The following is a 17,500-nucleotide window of genomic DNA, read 5'->3' on the forward strand; positions in this document are numbered from 1 at the left end:
GGTAGGTGTGTGTACAGGGAGGACCTTTGAGGTAGGTGTGTGTACAGGGAGGACCTTTGAGGTAGGTGTGTGTACAGGGGTGGGGGGGGGGCTTTGAGGTAGGTGTGTGTACAGGGGGGAGGGGGGGCTTTGAGGTAGGTGTGTGTACAGGGAGGACCTTTGAGGTAGGTGTGTGTACAGTGGGGACCTTTGAGGTAGGTGTGTGTACAGTGGGGACCTTTGAGGTAGGTGTGTGTACAGGGGGGGGGACCTTTGAGGTAGGTGTGTGTACAGGGGGAGGACCTTTGAGGTAGGTGTGTGTACAGGGGGGGGAGGACCTTTGAGGTAGGTGTGTGTACAGGGGGGGGAGGACCTTTGAGGTAGGTGTGTGTACAGGGGGGGGGGACCTTTGAGGTAGGTGTGTGTACAGGGGGAGGACCTTTGAGGTAGGTGTGTGTACAGGGAGGACCTTTGAGGTAGGTGTGTGTACAGGGGGGGGGACCTTTGAGGTAGGTGTGTGTACAGGGGGAGGACCTTTGAGGTAGGTGTGTGTACAGGGGGGACCTTTGAGGTAGGTGTGTGTACAGGGAGGACCTTTGAGGTAGGTGTGTGTACAGGGGGAGGACCTTTGAGGTAGGTGTGTGTATAGGGGGGACCTTTGAGGTAGGTGTGTGTACAGGGAGGACCTTTGAGGTAGGTGTGTGTACAGGGGGAGGACCTTTGAGGTAGGTGTGTGTACAGGGGGGGGAGGACCTTTGAGGTAGGTGTGTGTACAGGGGGGGGAGGACCTTTGAGGTAGGTGTGTGTACAGGGGGGGAGGACCTTTGAGGTAGGTGTGTGTACAGGGGGAGGACCTTTGAGGTAGGTGTGTGTACAGGGGGGACCTTTGAGGTAGGTGTGTGTACAGGGAGGACCTTTGAGGTAGGTGTGTGTACAGGGGGAGGACCTTTGAGGTAGGTGTGTGTACAGGGGGGAGGACCTTTGAGGTAGGTGTGTGTACAGGGGGGGAGGACCTTTGAGGTAGGTGTGTGTACAGGGGGGGGAGGACCTTTGAGGTAGGTGTGTGTACAGGGGGGGGAGGACCTTTGAGGTAGGTGTGTGTACAGGGGGGGAGGACCTTTGAGGTAGGTGTGTGTACAGGGGGGGGAGGACCTTTGATGTAGGTGTGTGTACAGGGGGGGGAGGACCTTTGAGGTAGGTGTGTGTACAGGGAGGGGAGGACCTTTGATGTAGGTGTGTGTACAGGGGGGAGGACCTTTGAGGTAGGTGTGTGTACAGGGGGGAGGACCTTTGATGTAGGTGTGTGTACAGGGGGGAGGGGGGGCCTTTGAGGTAGGTGTGTGTACAGGGGGGGGGGACCTTTGAGGTAGGTGTGTGTACAGGGGGGAGGACCTTTGAGGTAGGTGTGTGTACAGGGGGGAGGACCTTTGAGGAAGGTGTGTGTACAGGGGGGAGGACCTTTGAGGTAGGTGTGTGTACAGGGGGGAGGACCTTTGAGGTAGGTGTGTGTACAGGGGGGAGGACCTTTGAGGTAGGTGTGTGTACAGGGGGGAGGGACCTTTGAAGTAGGTGTGTATACAGGGGAGGGATTGATTGATTGGCTGGTTGGTTGGTTGGTTGGTTGGAGGACAGGTTGGTTGGTTGGTTGGTTGGTTGGAAGACAGGTTGGTTGGTTGGTTCATCATTCGTTGACTAACTGACTAGTTGACTGATTGACTGACTGATTTGATTGGTTGGCTGGTTGGTTGGTTGGTCAGCACACGCCGGCCAACGGGCAGGTGCTGGTGGTGATGCGCTACAAGGGGACCATGGACCGCTCCATCCGCAACTGCATCGTCAGGATGTTGGGCCGCATCCGTCAGCCTGGAACTGAGGGCAGGTGTCTGGGCGTCACGGACACTGTGAGTGTGGATGTGGGTGTGTGTGTGTGGGAGAGGGAATGGGTGTGGGTGTGGGTGTGGGGGGATGGGTGTGTGTGAAGGTGGGGGGTTGAGGGGTGGGTAGGTATGTGTAGGGGGTATGTGTGTCTGTGTGTGTGTGAGTATGTGTGTGTGTATGTGTGGGTGTGGGGGTGTGGGGGGTGGGGGTGCGGGTGGGGGGTAGGTAGGTAGGTATGTGTGTGGGGTATGTGTGTCTCTGTGTGTGTGAGTATGTGTGTGTGGGTGGGTGGGGGGATGGGTAGGTATGTGTGTGTGTGTGTGGGGGGGGGTCGTGTCTGTCTGTGTGTCTGTCAGCCCGGCAATGAGGGCAAGTGTCTGGGCGCAACGGACACTCTGTGTGTGTGTGTGTGTGTGTGTGTGTGTGTGTGTGTGTGTGTTTATTACTCAGTGTGTATGTGTGCGTGTGCGTGTTTTCGTGTGTTTGTGTGTTGAGTGGATTTGGGTATGTGTAGTGTGTGTGTGTGTGTGTGTGTGTGTGTGTGTGTGTGTGTGTGTGTGTGTGTGTGTGTGTTTTGCTGTGCTATACTCCGCTGTACCATTCCATACCATAGTCTATGCAACAGTCTGTTCCATTACACACACACACACACACACACACACACACACACACACACACACACACACACACACACACACACACACACACACACACACACACACACACACACACACACACACACATCCTTTCTCAGCAGTCCCCCCCATCCCTCCCCCACTCCTCTCCAATTACGAAAACAGGGGAGGTAACTGCTGTCCTGATTATCTGGGCTAGAATTTGATAACTGAGATGAGTTTCTTTCCCTTGGTCTGCAGCCCCACTCATTCGGCCAGCATGGCTCCAGGAACAGTCGGCGTTCGGAAAACAAACAAACAGAAAAACAAACGAAAAATATCCGATCTTGTCACACACACACACACACACACACACACACACACACACACACACACACACACACACACACTTAATGTCCATTCACGAAAGCTCTTCTTCTGTGCACATATTCTGCCAGTAATCCATTATGCGTCAACTTTATGGGACAGCTGTTGCCTCTCAAACTTGAAGTTTATTCACCGTATGTATAAAAGAACACTGAAAATAGTATTGTTAAAACCGAACTCCCTGACTCCAAACACCTGACCCCAATGGACTATAAATAACTTAATATATTATCTTTTCACAACAGGCTGTACTTCAACAAAGGTGTTTGCATGCATAATGTTATGTATGGAAATGCTCAAAAAAAGATTGCAGACACTTTTAAAACTAATGAACACAGACACAACCACATCCTCTGCATACCCAGACCAAGAAACAACCTTTACAAATCCAGCTTTCTGTATTCTGGTGGAACTTTATGGAATAATCTCCCACTCACTCTAAAAAAGTATCGTAAATAAAAACGTGTTTAAGAAAAATCTGAAGAATCACCTCATGAAAATAATTAACAGTAATACAAATTTTTATCTGTTTGTCTAATATTTCTATTATTTGTGAAAGGTTTTGTATATGCTTGTGTTGGCAAGGATTTTGCACTATATGGGAGAACATGCGCATGTGGGTGGGATGGGCATGGTGTAATTGTGTCCGAGAATTTGTGTTCAGTGGTTGGTGTGTGTGTGTGTGTGTGTGAAATGGAAATGCAATTGTGTATTTCTTTATCGCAATATTCTTGTGTATATATATATATATATATATATATATATATATATATATATATATATATATATATATATATATATATATATATGCATTTTCTTGTTATTGTTGCTCTTCATCTGCTTGTTTCTTCTCTCTCTCACTCTCTCTCTCTCTCTCTCTCTCTCTCTCTCTCTCCTCTTTTTTTTCTTTTTTTTCCGTTCTTTTTAATTCTTTTTTTCAATTTTATTATTATCATTATTATTATTTTCATTGATGGCTTGATGTAAAAAAAAGCAATTGTTGCTTATTCAGTTTACCATCATGAAATAAAATCTTGACTTGACTTGACACACAACACCAGGTGCTTCTGCTTGGGGACAGTCAGCGTTGGGAAAACAAACTAAAACAGATAGATAGATAGATAAATAGATAGATGTATAGATTTGTTTATAAATAAACCGATCTTGTCCCATAACGTGCATGTTCTAGAGTGCCCCCGAGAAATAAATGAATGAATGAATGAATAAATAAATGAATAAATAAGTAAATAGATAAATAAATAGATGAATGAATGAACGATCTTTTCCCACAAGGTGCACGTTTTGGAGTGTCCCCGATAGACAGATAAATGGATAAATAAATGAATAAATAAATAAACCCATTCTGTCCCCACAAGGTGCACGTTTTGGAGTGTCCCCGATTGATAGATAGTTAGATAGATAGATAAATAAATAAATAAATAAATAATAAAATAAATAAATGAATAAACAAACCGATCCTGTTCACACAAGGTGCACGTTTTATAGTGTCCCCGATAGATAGATAGATAGATAGATAAATAAATAAATGAATAAATAATAAAATAAATGAATAAACAAACCGATCCTGTCCACAAATGGTGCACGTTTTGGAGTGTCCCCGATAGATAAATAAATAAATAAATAAAAGAATAAATAAATAAATGAATAAATAATAAAATAAATGAATAAACCGATTCTCTCCCCACAAGGTGCACGTTCTGGAGTGTTCCTGATAAATAAATAAATAATCCGATCCTGTCCCACAGGTGCACGTTATGCAGTGTCCCTGATAAATAGATAAATAAATAAATAAATAAATGAATAAATAAATAAGCAAACTGATCCTGTCCCCACCAGGTGCACGTGCTGGAGTGTCCCTGATAAATAGATAAATAAATAAATAAATGAATAAATAAATAAGCAAACTGATCCTGTCCCCACCAGGTGCACGTGCTGGAGTGTCCCTGATAAATAGATAAATAAATAAATAAATGAATAAATAAATAAGCAAACAGATCCTGTCCCCACAAGGTGCACGTTATGCAGTGTCCCCGATAGATAGATAAATAAATAAATAAGCAAACCGATCCTGTCCCCACCAGGTGCACGTGCTGGAGTGTCCCCGGGACAACGACTGGGCCTCAAGGAACGACTGGTGCCTGGCGCTCTTTCTCTTCCCCTCCGAGCAGAAGGCCCAGCGCTGGTACGACAGCGAGCCCGAGCTGAAGCAGCACGACTTCCTCCCGTCCTCTGACGGAGTCCAGCTCTTCGTCGTCAAGCTCAGATACCTGCCCAAAATGGACAAGGGTGAATACAATAGAATAGAACAGAACGGAGCAGAATATTGTCACAAAACCTTAAGGTTTATAAGACACAATTAAACATAACCATGAGCATATTAAGTTACGGAAACATTCGTGAACGAATTTCGCCAGCCCTGGGTTGTAATTCTTCTTTTTTGTGTGTGAGATCTGTTCGCTAGGGTAAGTGGGTGACAGTGTGAATGTGTATATGTGTGGGAGGGGAGGTGGGGGGTGGTGGTGTGGGGGATTTGGGGGGGGGGGGGCGTATTTGTCACATTTTCATGACAGGGTTTCTTGTGTTGTCTTCTCTTGTCTCTGTCTTGTCCTTGCCTTGTCTTGTCTTGCCTTGTTTTGTTCTTGCCTTGTCCTTGCCTTGCCTTGCCTTGCCTTGTCTTGTCTTGCCTTGCCTTGCCTTGCCTTGCCTTGCCTTCTCTCGTCCTTAACTTGCCTTGCCTTGTCTTATCTTGTCATTACCTTTCCTTGCCTTGTCTTATCTTGTCATTACCTTGCCTTGTCTTTGTCCTTGTCCTTGCCTTGTCCTTGTCCTTGTTCTTGTTCTTGCCTTGTCCTTGTCTTGTCCTTGTCATTGCCTTGTCCTTGCCTTGTCCTTGCCTTGCCTTGTCCTTGTCCTTGCCTTGTCCTTGTCCTTGCCTTGCCTTGTCCTTGTCTTGTCCTTGCCTTGTCTTGTCTTGTCTTGTCCTTGCCTTGTCCTTGCCTTGTCCTTGCCTTGCCTTGTCCTTGCCTTGCCTTGCCTTGTCCTTGCCTTGTCTTGTCCTTGCCTTGTCTTGTCCTTGTCCTTGTCCTTGCCTTGCCTTGCCTTGCCTTGTCTTGTCCTTGCCTTGCCTTGTCTTTGCTTGAGGATGATTGTATTGTATTGTACTGTATTTTGTATTGTATTGTATTTCTCTTTTTGTCACAACAGATTTCTCTGTGTGAAATTCGGGCTGCTCTCCCGAGGGAGAGCGCGTCGCTACACTACAGCGCCACCCCCTTTTTTTCTTTCTTTTTTTCTCCTGCGTGCAGTTTTATTTGTTTTTCCTATCGAAGTGGATTTTTCTACAGAATTTTGCTAGGAACAACCCTTTTGTTGCCGTGGGTTCTTTTACGTGCGCTAAGTGCATGCTGCACACGGGACCTCGGTTTATCGTCTCATCCGAATGACTAGCGTCCAGACCACCACTCAAGGGCTTGTGGAGGGTGAGAAAATATCGGCGGCTGAGCCGTGATTCGAACCAGAGCGCTCAGATTCTCTCGCTTCCTAGGCGGACGCGTTACCTCTAGGCCATCACTCCACTTGATGAGGGGGTGGTTTGGATGGTACCGTGGGGTAGCTATGATGATGGTGGTGGTGGCGATGGTGGTTGGTTTGTGTTTTGTTGTCTGTCTTTCTGTCTGTTTGCTTGTTGTTGTTGTTGTTTATCTGTTTGTCTATGTCTGTGTGCTTGGGCGATATGTCATTTATCATCATCGTCGTCGTCACAATCACCACCACCAGTATCAACACTCGTCATTGTCATCACCATCACCACCACCACCACCACCACCACTGTCAGCAGTTATCATCATCTTCTTCTTCAAGAATGTTGGTGTTGCTCTTGACGTCTTTTCTGGTTGGACTTTTGCTTTTTTCCCCCAAACTTCTGCCCATCATCATCGTATTTCATTTCCTCTGTCTTATATTTCTTTTTTATGTAGCCAAGCGCTCAGCTTCAGATATTGCTTCACGCACAAGCTGTATAGCAGACGGCTTTTTCGCAGCTGACATGCCGGTTTTCAACGACCCGCGCAGAATGTGTGACGCCATTCCCGGTTTAAATTCAAAGCCCATTCTAAACCTATTCTCTAAACATCTATTAAATCAAGTGACATATGTTTGCGTCATTCCAGGCACTGTTTTCTTCTTCTCATCTTCTTTACTTACTTAACTCTTGTAAATAAAACAATAGAAAACCCCTTTGTGACTGGCCTCTATATGTTCCTGGCCTGTGCGTGGGGATTCTTGTCTATCTTTTAATTCAGTCAATAATTAATAATCAATTCTTTTGTACCGTACCTTTTCATTATAAATAAACCACTCAGGTACACGGCTACATTTATCTATCTTCTTTCCTCTCTTTTATTTTCCTGTCGCCTCCACTATCATCATCATCGTCACCATCATCAACATTAGCATCATCATCGTCATTATAGAAATCATTCTCTTCCTCATCATTACTACCACCAATACAGTCACCACCAGATTACTTTCTTCAACATCGTCACCATCACCGTCATTATCGTTGTCATCATCACCACCGTCGTTTGCACCAATATCATCTTCATTTTCATCGTCGTCGTTCTCGTCATAACGATTATTAGTGCCGTTGTCATTATCATCGCGGCCGCGGTAATCGTCATCATCGTCATCGCCACCATCGTTGTCGTCGTCGTCGTCGTCGTCAGCATCATCATCTTCTTCTTCTTCGTATCGTCATAATCACCTTCTTCTTCATCGCCACCATCTTTGTCATAATCGCCATCATCACCATAGATGTAGTCGTCATCAGCATCACAGTCATGGTAACCATCATCATCGTCGTCGTCGTCACCATCACCATTGTCGTCACCATCACCATTATTGACGTCACTATCACCATCATGATAATCATCATCATCATAGTCATCACCATCACCATCAACGGTAACCATCATCATCGTCGTCGTCGTCACCATCACCATCATGGTAATTATCATCATTATTGATGTCACTATCACCCTCGTGATAATCATCATCATCATCGTCGTCGTCACCATTACCATCATGGTAACCATCATCATTATCGTCGTCACCATCACCATCGTGGTAACCATCATCACTGTCGTCACCATCTCCATCATGGTAGCCATCATCATCGTCGTCGTCACCATCACCATCGTGGTAACCATCATCATTATTATCGTCGTCACCGTCACCATCATGATAAGCATCATCATTGTCGTGATGGTTATCGTCATGGTGGTCTCACCGCACGCTAATGTCTGCCCACCCCCCAACCCACCCCCCACCCACTGCAGGCAGGGTGACGTTCAACTGGATGGAGATGTACAACGTCAAGAGCAACGCCTTCCTGCAGCACGAGTTCGTCAACAAGGTGGCCCCCCTCCTGGACGACCAGCAGGTCAGTGTCCGTGTGTCAGTGTCTGTGTTTGTGTCTGTGTGTCAGTGTCTGTGTTTGTGTCTGTGTGTCAGTGTCTGTGTTTGTGTCTGTGTGTCTGTGTCTGTGTCAGTGTTTGTGTCTGTGTGTCATTGTCTGTGTTTGTGTCAGTGTGTCAGTGTCTGTGTTTGTGTCTGTGTGTCTGTGTCTGTGTGTCAGTGTCTCTGTGTTAGTGTCTGTGTCAGTGTCTCTGTGTTTGTGTCAGTGTGTCTGCGTCTGCGTTTGTGTCAGTGTCAGTTTTTGTGTCAATGTGTGTATATGTGTGTCTGTGTCGGTGTCAGTATTGGTGTCAGTGTCAGTGTTGGTGTCGGCGTCAGTGTGTCTGTGTCTGTAGCAGTGTGTTAGTGTTTGTGTCAGTGTCTATGTCAGTATCAGTGGGGGTGTCAGTGTGGGTGTCAGTGTCAGTGTGTGTGTCTGTGTTTGTGTCAGCGACTGTGTCAGTGTCTTTCTGTGTCTGTGTCTGTATCAGTGTCTGTGTCAGTGTCAGTGTCACTGCCATTGTCAGTGTCTTGTCAAGGAGGCGTCGACAGCCGAGTGGTTGAAACGTTGGACTTTCAATCTGACGGTCCCGGGTTCTAATCTCGGAAACGGCGCCTGGTGGGTAAAGGATGGAGATTTTTTTTCCGAACTCGCAGGTCAACATATGTGCAGACCTGTTAGTGCCTGAACCCCCTTCGTGTGAATGCGCACGCAAAAAATCAAATGCGCATCTTAGTTTCAGTTTCAGTAGCTCAAGGAGGCGTCACTGCGTTCGGACAAATCCATATACGATACACCACATCTGCCAAGCAGATACCTGACCAGCAGCGTAACCCAACGCGTTTAGTCAGGCCTTGAGAAAAAATGATTAAAAAAAATAGTAAATAAATAATAGATAAATACATTTTTTTAAAAACAAACTAATACTACTAATAATAATATGTATAAGGCGCAAAAACTTGATGAAGTCAACTATAAGCGTACAATAAATAAATAAATAAATAAATGATAATAATAATAATAATAATAATTTAAAAAATGAATGAATAAATAAATAAATAAATAATTAATTAATTAATAATAATAATAATAATAAATAAATAAATAAATAAATAAATAAATAAATAAATAAATAAATAAATGAATAAATAAAAAGACAACAATGATGATAAATGAGCAAATGAATATAAAAAATGCAGACACACATTCACACATACACACACATATGCATAACAGATATGCACCAAACATGCAGTTTCACAGATATGAAAGCACAGTCAAATACACATAAACATACATGAGCCCCAACACACACACACACACACACACACATACACATTACCCTGCACCCCCTCTACCCCCCTCCTCCACACACTCATTTCTAGGCTACGTATCGCAGCTTCCACGGCACACACACACACACACACACACACACACACACACAGGCACACTTACTTGTACAAGCACACACACATACGCCCATATCCCCCACCCCAAACCCCACACACATATATACAAAATATATATATGCACACCCGCACGTTCCAATATTCCGTTGCTCCCACAGTGTAGGCATGCATACACACACATATACCTCATCCTCTACCACCACCACCACCACCCCACTACACACACACACACACACACACACACACACACACACACACACACACACACACACACACACGTGCACAGAACTCTCCTGACACTTGTGTACACTTACACCCTCGCGCGTGCACAGACGCACACAAACACACAGACCCACACATACACACAAACACACACATACACACACGCACAGAGGCTGCCACTGACTGGCCGCAAGAGGGATGGGAGAAGATCTCTGATGCCAAGAACGTGGCGTCTAATGTGTTGCTCAGTCTATTGTATTTGGAAAAGCCCACAGAGACTCTGTTCCGTTTTGAAGAAATTTGCGCAATGTTGGTTTGGAAATGATGCCGATATTCGTTTGATTTGCAAAGCATCGTGCTCTACTTTTCATGCTAGACTTACGGCCGCTCCCTCTCTCTGCCTTTATTTCTTTGAGACGATCGATGGTGTGATGGCTTTGTACCTGTTCTTTTTGGTATTCTTTGACTTTTCTGAGGATTTCCGATTTTCCTAGATGTAGGCCGCTCGTTGTTGTTGCGTTACCAGCAAGTCTGTCAGCTCGCTCATTTCCCTTAACACCTGCAGGTCCCGGGCAGTATGACCATGTAAGTGTTTTTCACCTGAAAGTTGCGCATTGTCTTATGCCACGCTGGGCTTCCCATTCCATTTTCAATTTTCTGTATGAGGTTCATTGAGTCGGTTAGAATCATGGCATGTTGGTTTCCGGGCATATGGATAGACGATAGCCACTGGAGGGCATGTGTCACAGCTTCAGCTTCCATCGTTAGGCTGGAGGTTGTGACTTTGTAGGCAGCATTCTCTTCCCTAATTGTTTTTCCATTTTGTTTCACAGTGAATCCCCAACCGGATTGGTCTTTGGTGACTGAGCCATCTGTGTATATGATGATGTCCTCTTCTTTACTGTTTTCTTTTATGAGTAGTTTCACTTCCGCATCAGTTTTGCCCTCTGGCCATTCCCGACAATGTCTTCCTAGAGTGGGTGAAATGGCTGTGTTGAATAGATGGTTGAGGTTTTCGGGGTTTTTCTCCCATTCTTTTGTTTCTTTCAGATCTTGTAGTCGGCATACTAGCTGGATTGTGTCTTCTGCTTGCCCCATCCATGATCTTCCTCGTCCTAGACGGCTGCCTTTTGGTTCTTTGACTGCGTCATGCAGTGGGTTTTGAGGGTTTTCTAATGCTTTGAAGTAGGTCTTAACCTATTCTAACTTGTTTCTGGTCTGCACTGAAGGAAGGTCAAGCAGATATCGCATGGTTTCCGTGGGCGTGTCTTTTGTTGTTCCAAGGATCAGCCTCATAGCTTCATTGTGAACTCTTCCTAATTTTTGGAGATTGCTTTGAGATGGTGTTGTTAGCCCAAGTCCGTAGTTGATCACACTGAGGACGAGTGATTGGTATAGCAGGAAGAGGTGGCGTTGTTCAATACCTTTGGTTGCCATTGCTTTTAAGACTGAAAGGCCCTTTTTGCATTTGAGAACAGTATTTTCCGTATATATTCTGGTCAGCATCCTGTCGAACTGTATTCCTAGGTAGCGCAGGCATTCGGTTTTCTCGATCTGAATCCCGTCGAATGACACAGGTGGTGGTGATTTGCTCGCGGTTCTGTTGTTGAGGGTGCACAGCAAAGTTTGGACTTTCGCTGGATTGATGGCAGATCCTGTGTCTTTGCATCATCGAGCAATATTGTTTAGTTGTTTCTGGACGGCTTTAGTTCTTTCCTGAGCATCTTTCGAAGTTTTGAAGACCAGACCATCATCCGCAAGAGTAAGCAACCGAGCTATTCCATTGTTGTTTAAGTCTGCAAGGCCCTTCGTGTAGACGTTGTAGAGGACAGGAGAGAGCAGAGACCCTTGTGGCAGTCCCATGGATAGTTTAAAAGGTGCAGACATCCAATCTCCGAGGCGTATGACGACGGTTCTTTCCTGAAGCGCTGCTGCTATCCATCTTGTCAGTGTCAAACTTACTCCATACCTTAGTAGCAGCTCCACGAGGTGCGCAAACTGGACTTTATTGTAGGCATCTTCAAGGTCGATTGCTACTGCTAGTATTTCTTCTTTTCTTTGAAATTCTTCATATACCTCATATGCAAAAGCAGCTGCATTTTCCCATGTGGACTTGCCTGTTCAGGAGCTCATTCTTTCTTGCATTTAGCTATTGCTTCGTTTAGATCATCTATTGTCAAGTCATCATCGGGTCCAGTCTGCATAAGGGTTTGGTTTAATTCCCCAACATATTTCTTTTTTTCATCCAAGTTTCTTTGATCACTCTGTTGTATGAAACGTTTGAGCAGGGCGGATCCTTTTTCTTCGTTTGTCTTAAGCTTGGTTCCGTAAGTATCTGACATGTCTGGGGTTGTTGTTGTGCACGTTTTCCCTTCCATGCGACGATAAAATTGCCAGAACTCTGTCAATGTTGTGTCATAACTGAGTGCCTCGCAAAACTGTTTCCACCTGTCATTTTTGGCCTCTTGAGCAATGACTTCAAACTGTTTAGTTTTTTCTTTCATTTTTGTTTCAGTATCTTTGTCCGAAGAAGGTTTTGTTCTTTCTTTTTGCCAAGGTTTGACAGCCGCGCGTTTTTCTATCCAGGCTCTCTCTGTGTCGGTATTCCACCATGGGGGCTGAATAGTTTGCATCTTGTTCGGTGCCGTTCTTTTGTTTCTTCTGCGTCTTAATTTTCGATGATGGTTGACTCTTTGGTTTTATACTGGAATGGATCACGCGGTTTCAAACAGGGTTTGTCTTATAGTTTCTGTAGACTGAAAACTACCGGGAGGTGGTCACTGCCTTGGTGTGGAAGCGTCTCTGCATTCATTCCTGCTCTGAATTTTGGAGATGTTAGAGCGATGTCGATCACACTGTCACTGTCCCTTTGTCTTGTTCCAAGGCGAGTTGGGGATGTGGTTGTTAATGGGCTAAGATGAATTTCCCCTATCATTCCTTCAAGTGCGAGTCCTTGTAGATTGGTGTTCCGCTGGTCCCATAACTTCAATCTTGCATTAAGGTCTCCACAGATAATGACTGAGTCTCCAATCAATACGCATCTTAAAGATCCCGAAATCCATGTCAGCGTTAGGTGGATTATGGAGAACAAGAACATACCCAGCATGCCCACCCCCTCAAACGGAATGTGGCTGCCTACATGTCGGGGTCAATGAACAAAATGGTTGTACACGTAAGTTACATGTCTGTAGGAGTATATGTGTGCTTGACTGAAACCTGGATGAATGACACCAGGTCTGTAAAGCGCTTAAAGCTAAGTCTCCGACCAAAGACAGGCGCTGTATAAGTATCCATATCATCTTCATGATCGTCGAGGCGTGCGGACCGATCCTTATACCCCTTACGACGTATGATGAAAACAGACACAGATGTCTGATCTCCGCATAAACCCAATGCACTGATCAGGCTTTTGAGAACCTCCAATAGGTTTTCGTAAAACATTAACATAAAAAGATGATAACAAAAGCATATTCTAAAACAAATAAGAATGTAAAAAAAGAAATAAGAATTGAAAATAAAATCAATTAGAAAGAAGTGAAACATGAAATAAGATAGAATGAAAATAAGGATAAGCCGCACACACACACACACACACACACACACACACACACACACACACACACACACACACACACGTTATCTCTCTCCATATCTATCTATCTATCTATCTATCTATCCATGTATCTATCTATCAGTGTCTTCCCCCACCTCTCTCTCTCTCTCTCTCTCTCTCTCTCTCTCTCTCTCTCTCTCTCTCTCTCACTCTATTAACTCTCTCCATACGAACGGCGAAAGAGACGATGTAAACAGCGTTTCACCCCGGTTACCATCATCAAAATATTGCAGGCGGAAGGCTCTTATACTAAAGAGGTGAATGTTGACAAAGAATACCACAATTCTGACGACGGAAGGTAAAGGTTGGGTCATTCAGACACCCACTGGACATCATCCAAGGGGTCTGTGTAGAGGAGAAGAGAGGACTGGCCGTACTGAGTGAGTTAATCTGTCTTTCCCCCCCCCCCCCCACCCCTCTCCCTCTCTCTCTCTCTCTCTCTATCAGTCTTTCCCCACCTCTCACTCTCTCTCTTCCTCTCCCTCACTCACTCTCTCTCCCCCATCCTCACCACCACCACCACCACCACCACCCCAAAAACACACAGCCGCACGCCTTTGTGTGACAGGTGAACCACGGGCTGGTGTTCCTGCACGACCCCTCGGAGCTGTACTGCCTGAAGGACTCGTGGATCTCCCACACGGCGGACGCCTACTGCGTCGTCAACGCCTTCCACGATGAGGAACACTTCCACCACATCTTCCAGCAGAGTGAGTTGAGGGAGAGAGGGCTGAGGGGTGTGTGATGTGTGTGGTGTGTGTGTGTGTGTGTGTGCAAGGGCGGGTGTTAGGGTGGTTTGGGGGTGTGGGTGTGGGTGGTGTGGTGTGGATGGTTATGGTGGTGGTGTGTGGTGTATGTGGTGAGCATGGGGGTGGTGGTTAGGGTGGTGGGGTGTGTTGGGGGCGGTGGGGGGTGGGGGTTAAGGTGGTTTTGGGGTGTGGGTGGTGTGGTGTGGGTGGTTAAGGTGGTGGTGTGGTGCATGTGGTGAGCATGGGGGTGGTGGTTAGGGTGGTGGGGTGTGTTGGGGGCGGTGGGGGGGTGGGTGGGTTGGGGTTCCGGGTTGGGATGGATGTCAGTGGGAAGGTGGGAGATGGGAGTTGTGTGTGTGTGTATTTGTATTTCTCTTTCTTGTCACAACAGATTTCTCTGTGTGAAACTCGGGCTGCTCTCCCCAGGGAGAGCGCGTCGCTACACTGAGAGCACCACCCATTTTCTTTTTTTTTTTCTTATATTTTTTCTGCCTGCAGTTTTATTTGTTTTTCCTATCGAAGTGGATTTTTCTACAAAATTTTGCCAGGGACAACCCTTTTGTTGCCGTGGGTTCTTTTACATGCGCTGAGCGCATGCTGCACTCGGGACCTCAGTTTATCGTCTCATTCGAATGACTAGCGTCCAGACCACCACTCAAGGTCTAGTGGAGGGGGAGAAAGTATTGGCGACTGAGCCGTGATTCGAACCAGCGCGCTTAGATTCTCTCGCTTCCTAGGCGGACGCGTTACCTCTAGGCCATCACTCCACATGTGTGTGTGTGTGTGTGTGTGTGTGTGTGTGTGTGTGTGTGTGTGTGTGTGTGTGTGTGTGTGTGTGTGTGTGTGTGTGTGTGTGTGTGTACATGCGTGTGTTTGTATGTATGTTTGTATTTGTGTTAGTGTGTGTGTGTTTGAGTGTGTGTGTGTGTGTGTGTGTGTGTGTGTGTGTGTGTGTGTGTGTGTATGCGTGTGTTTGTATGTGTGTATGTATGTGTATTTGTGTGTGTTTATGTGTGTGTTTGTTTCTTGTTGTTGTTTGGTTGTTTTGTATATGTATGAGTGGGAGCGCGCGCGCGCGCGCGCCCGTGTGTGTGTGTGTGTGCGTGCATACGTGTGTGTGCGTGCATACGTGTGTGTGTGTGTGTTTGTGTTTGTGTGTGTGTGTGTGGGTGTGTGTGTTTGTGTGTGTGTGTGTGTGTGTGTGTGTGTGTGCATGCGAGTAAGTGGATCTGTGTGTGTATGTGTCTCTCTCTGTGTGTCTCTCTTTCTGTCTCTCTCTCTCTCTGAAATGTGTTTCCATTGTTTTGATATTTTGTCTTTTGTTCACAAATTGCTGCTTTTTTGTCTCTCTGGTATGGCTGGACTGTGTAGGGAATAATATATTTCCAAAAGGCAGTTCCTCCTTGCTTATAGGTTCATCTTGTTAATCTGTCTCTGTCTCTGTCTGTCTGTCTCTCTCTCTGTTTGTCCCTTACCGCCCAGTTTGCATAATCATTCCCACTCCCTCTCGTTTGTGCATTTCTACAAAGCTTCTAGATATCGTGAAATTTGTTGTTTCTGGCAGATGTGGTGTAGCGTATATGGATTTGTCCGAACGCAGTGACGCCTCCTTGAGCTACTGAAACTGAAACTGAAACTGTTGTTTCTTAATGATCCTGGTTATTAACGTGATGATACCCACAGTAGCATCATCCTTAACCCCCATGTTCATAACTGATATGATAGTCATTGCTTTATTTGTTCGCAGCCACGTTCATGAGAAGCTTCGGTCTTTCTTGATATTCCAGATTAAACTGACATTCCCTAAGTAGCATTGTCTTCAGTCTCAGTGTTCATAACTTATACAGGAAGGGTTTGCAGGTCCGCTTTCGTGGGGGAGCTTTCGTCCCTCGCAGAGTGAGAAGTAGGTCACATGACGTCATGGCAGCCCACCACCGTCACTCGCTTTTCTGAGTTTGCACTGCCTTTGTTCGGACGAACTTTTCGACAGAGTTTGTAAATGGATCAGTTCGAATACGGAATAGCAGATACGAGATGTGACAAGAAACACGCACAAAGTAAACATAGAAGACTAAAGCAAATAATGGCTGTAATTATTTAACAAATATATCTTGTAAACGTGCAAAAATAGTCACCGAAATTGTTCAAAACTCTTTCTTCGGGACAGCGATTTTCACGACGAAATTTTAGCCTTTCGGTTTCGAGGGGGAAAAAAAGGAAATGGAGACGCGCATGAGCACGTGGTTCTCGCTAATGATAACCGGGGAATCTCAGAAGAAAAGTGGGTCTTTAAGACCTCCCTGTTACGTTCACGTGCCCCTTCATGAGGGGGCCCAGGCTGGAACTGAACACATACATCTGAAGCCTTGGCCTTTTTTTCTTTTCTTTTTTTTCATTTTTTTTTCAGGCAACTACGCCGACCTCCGACAGAAGCGGAATGAGATCTGCGACACCGTCTCCCTTCTCTTCACCATCGACTCCAACATCACCGGGAAACGTTAGCCTGCTGACGTCATTTCCGTCTGCACCGGAAGTATGCCATGCCCTGCCGAACGACGCAGCCAGTAGTACATTCTCTATCGTTAGTTGTTCAATTGAAATTGTATAAGCTGGGGTTGGTCATAGTTCGATGTGTAGCTCAGCGTGTAATCATAGAACAGAATACTACGGTGGAGGAACTTTATGTATGTGATATCAGTTGACCATTTTTAAAAAAAAATTATTCTTTTTTTCTAGATGGACAGAAGAAGGTGAATATACTGGAAGATGTTTGTAACATGTATATATCGGGAAGGAATTTGCATAATGTCGCTCTGTCTGCTCCTGTATCTGTATTTCTGTCACGCCCCTGTCTCTCCCTACTCCTCTCTTTGTCTGTCTGTCTTCTTCCCTCTCTCTGTGTCTCTGTCTCTGCCTCTCTCTCTCTCTTATGTGCAATGTTTTGACAAGCAATCTGCTCTTGGCATGTCCTTGATGTCTCTCTCTCTCTTTCTCTCTCTAACACACACACACACACACACACACACACACACACACACACACACACACACACACACACACACACACACACTTGAGTATTTTTATCGAGACTTTCTGTCTTATCGTTGGAAATGCACTGCTGACTTTTTTTTTCTTTCTTTTTTTTTCATTGTTTAGTTTTTAAGAAGTCACTG

General features: G+C 45.5%; 1 protein-coding gene across 2 annotated transcripts in view; it reads left to right on the plus strand.

The window, feature by feature from the left end:
• Positions 1–17,500, plus strand: part of LOC143300530 (uncharacterized) — a 27,511-nt gene that overhangs the window by 8,324 nt on the left and 1,687 nt on the right. For both annotated transcript variants that reach the window (XM_076614269.1, XM_076614268.1), the window contains exons 3-7: positions 1,737–1,880; positions 4,961–5,165; positions 8,216–8,319; positions 14,147–14,288; positions 16,735–17,500. The exon at positions 16,735–17,500 is cut by the window's right edge and continues 1,687 nt beyond it. In XM_076614269.1, coding sequence (XP_076470384.1) covers positions 1,737–1,880; positions 4,961–5,165; positions 8,216–8,319; positions 14,147–14,288; positions 16,735–16,829 — 690 coding nt within the window. In that variant the 3' untranslated portion in view covers positions 16,830–17,500. The remainder of the gene's footprint in view (positions 1–1,736; positions 1,881–4,960; positions 5,166–8,215; positions 8,320–14,146; positions 14,289–16,734) is intronic.

The sequence above is a fragment of the Babylonia areolata genome, chromosome 26 (genome assembly GCF_041734735.1).
Source record: "Babylonia areolata isolate BAREFJ2019XMU chromosome 26, ASM4173473v1, whole genome shotgun sequence".
Classification (NCBI taxonomy): Eukaryota; Metazoa; Mollusca; class Gastropoda; order Neogastropoda; family Buccinidae; genus Babylonia; species Babylonia areolata.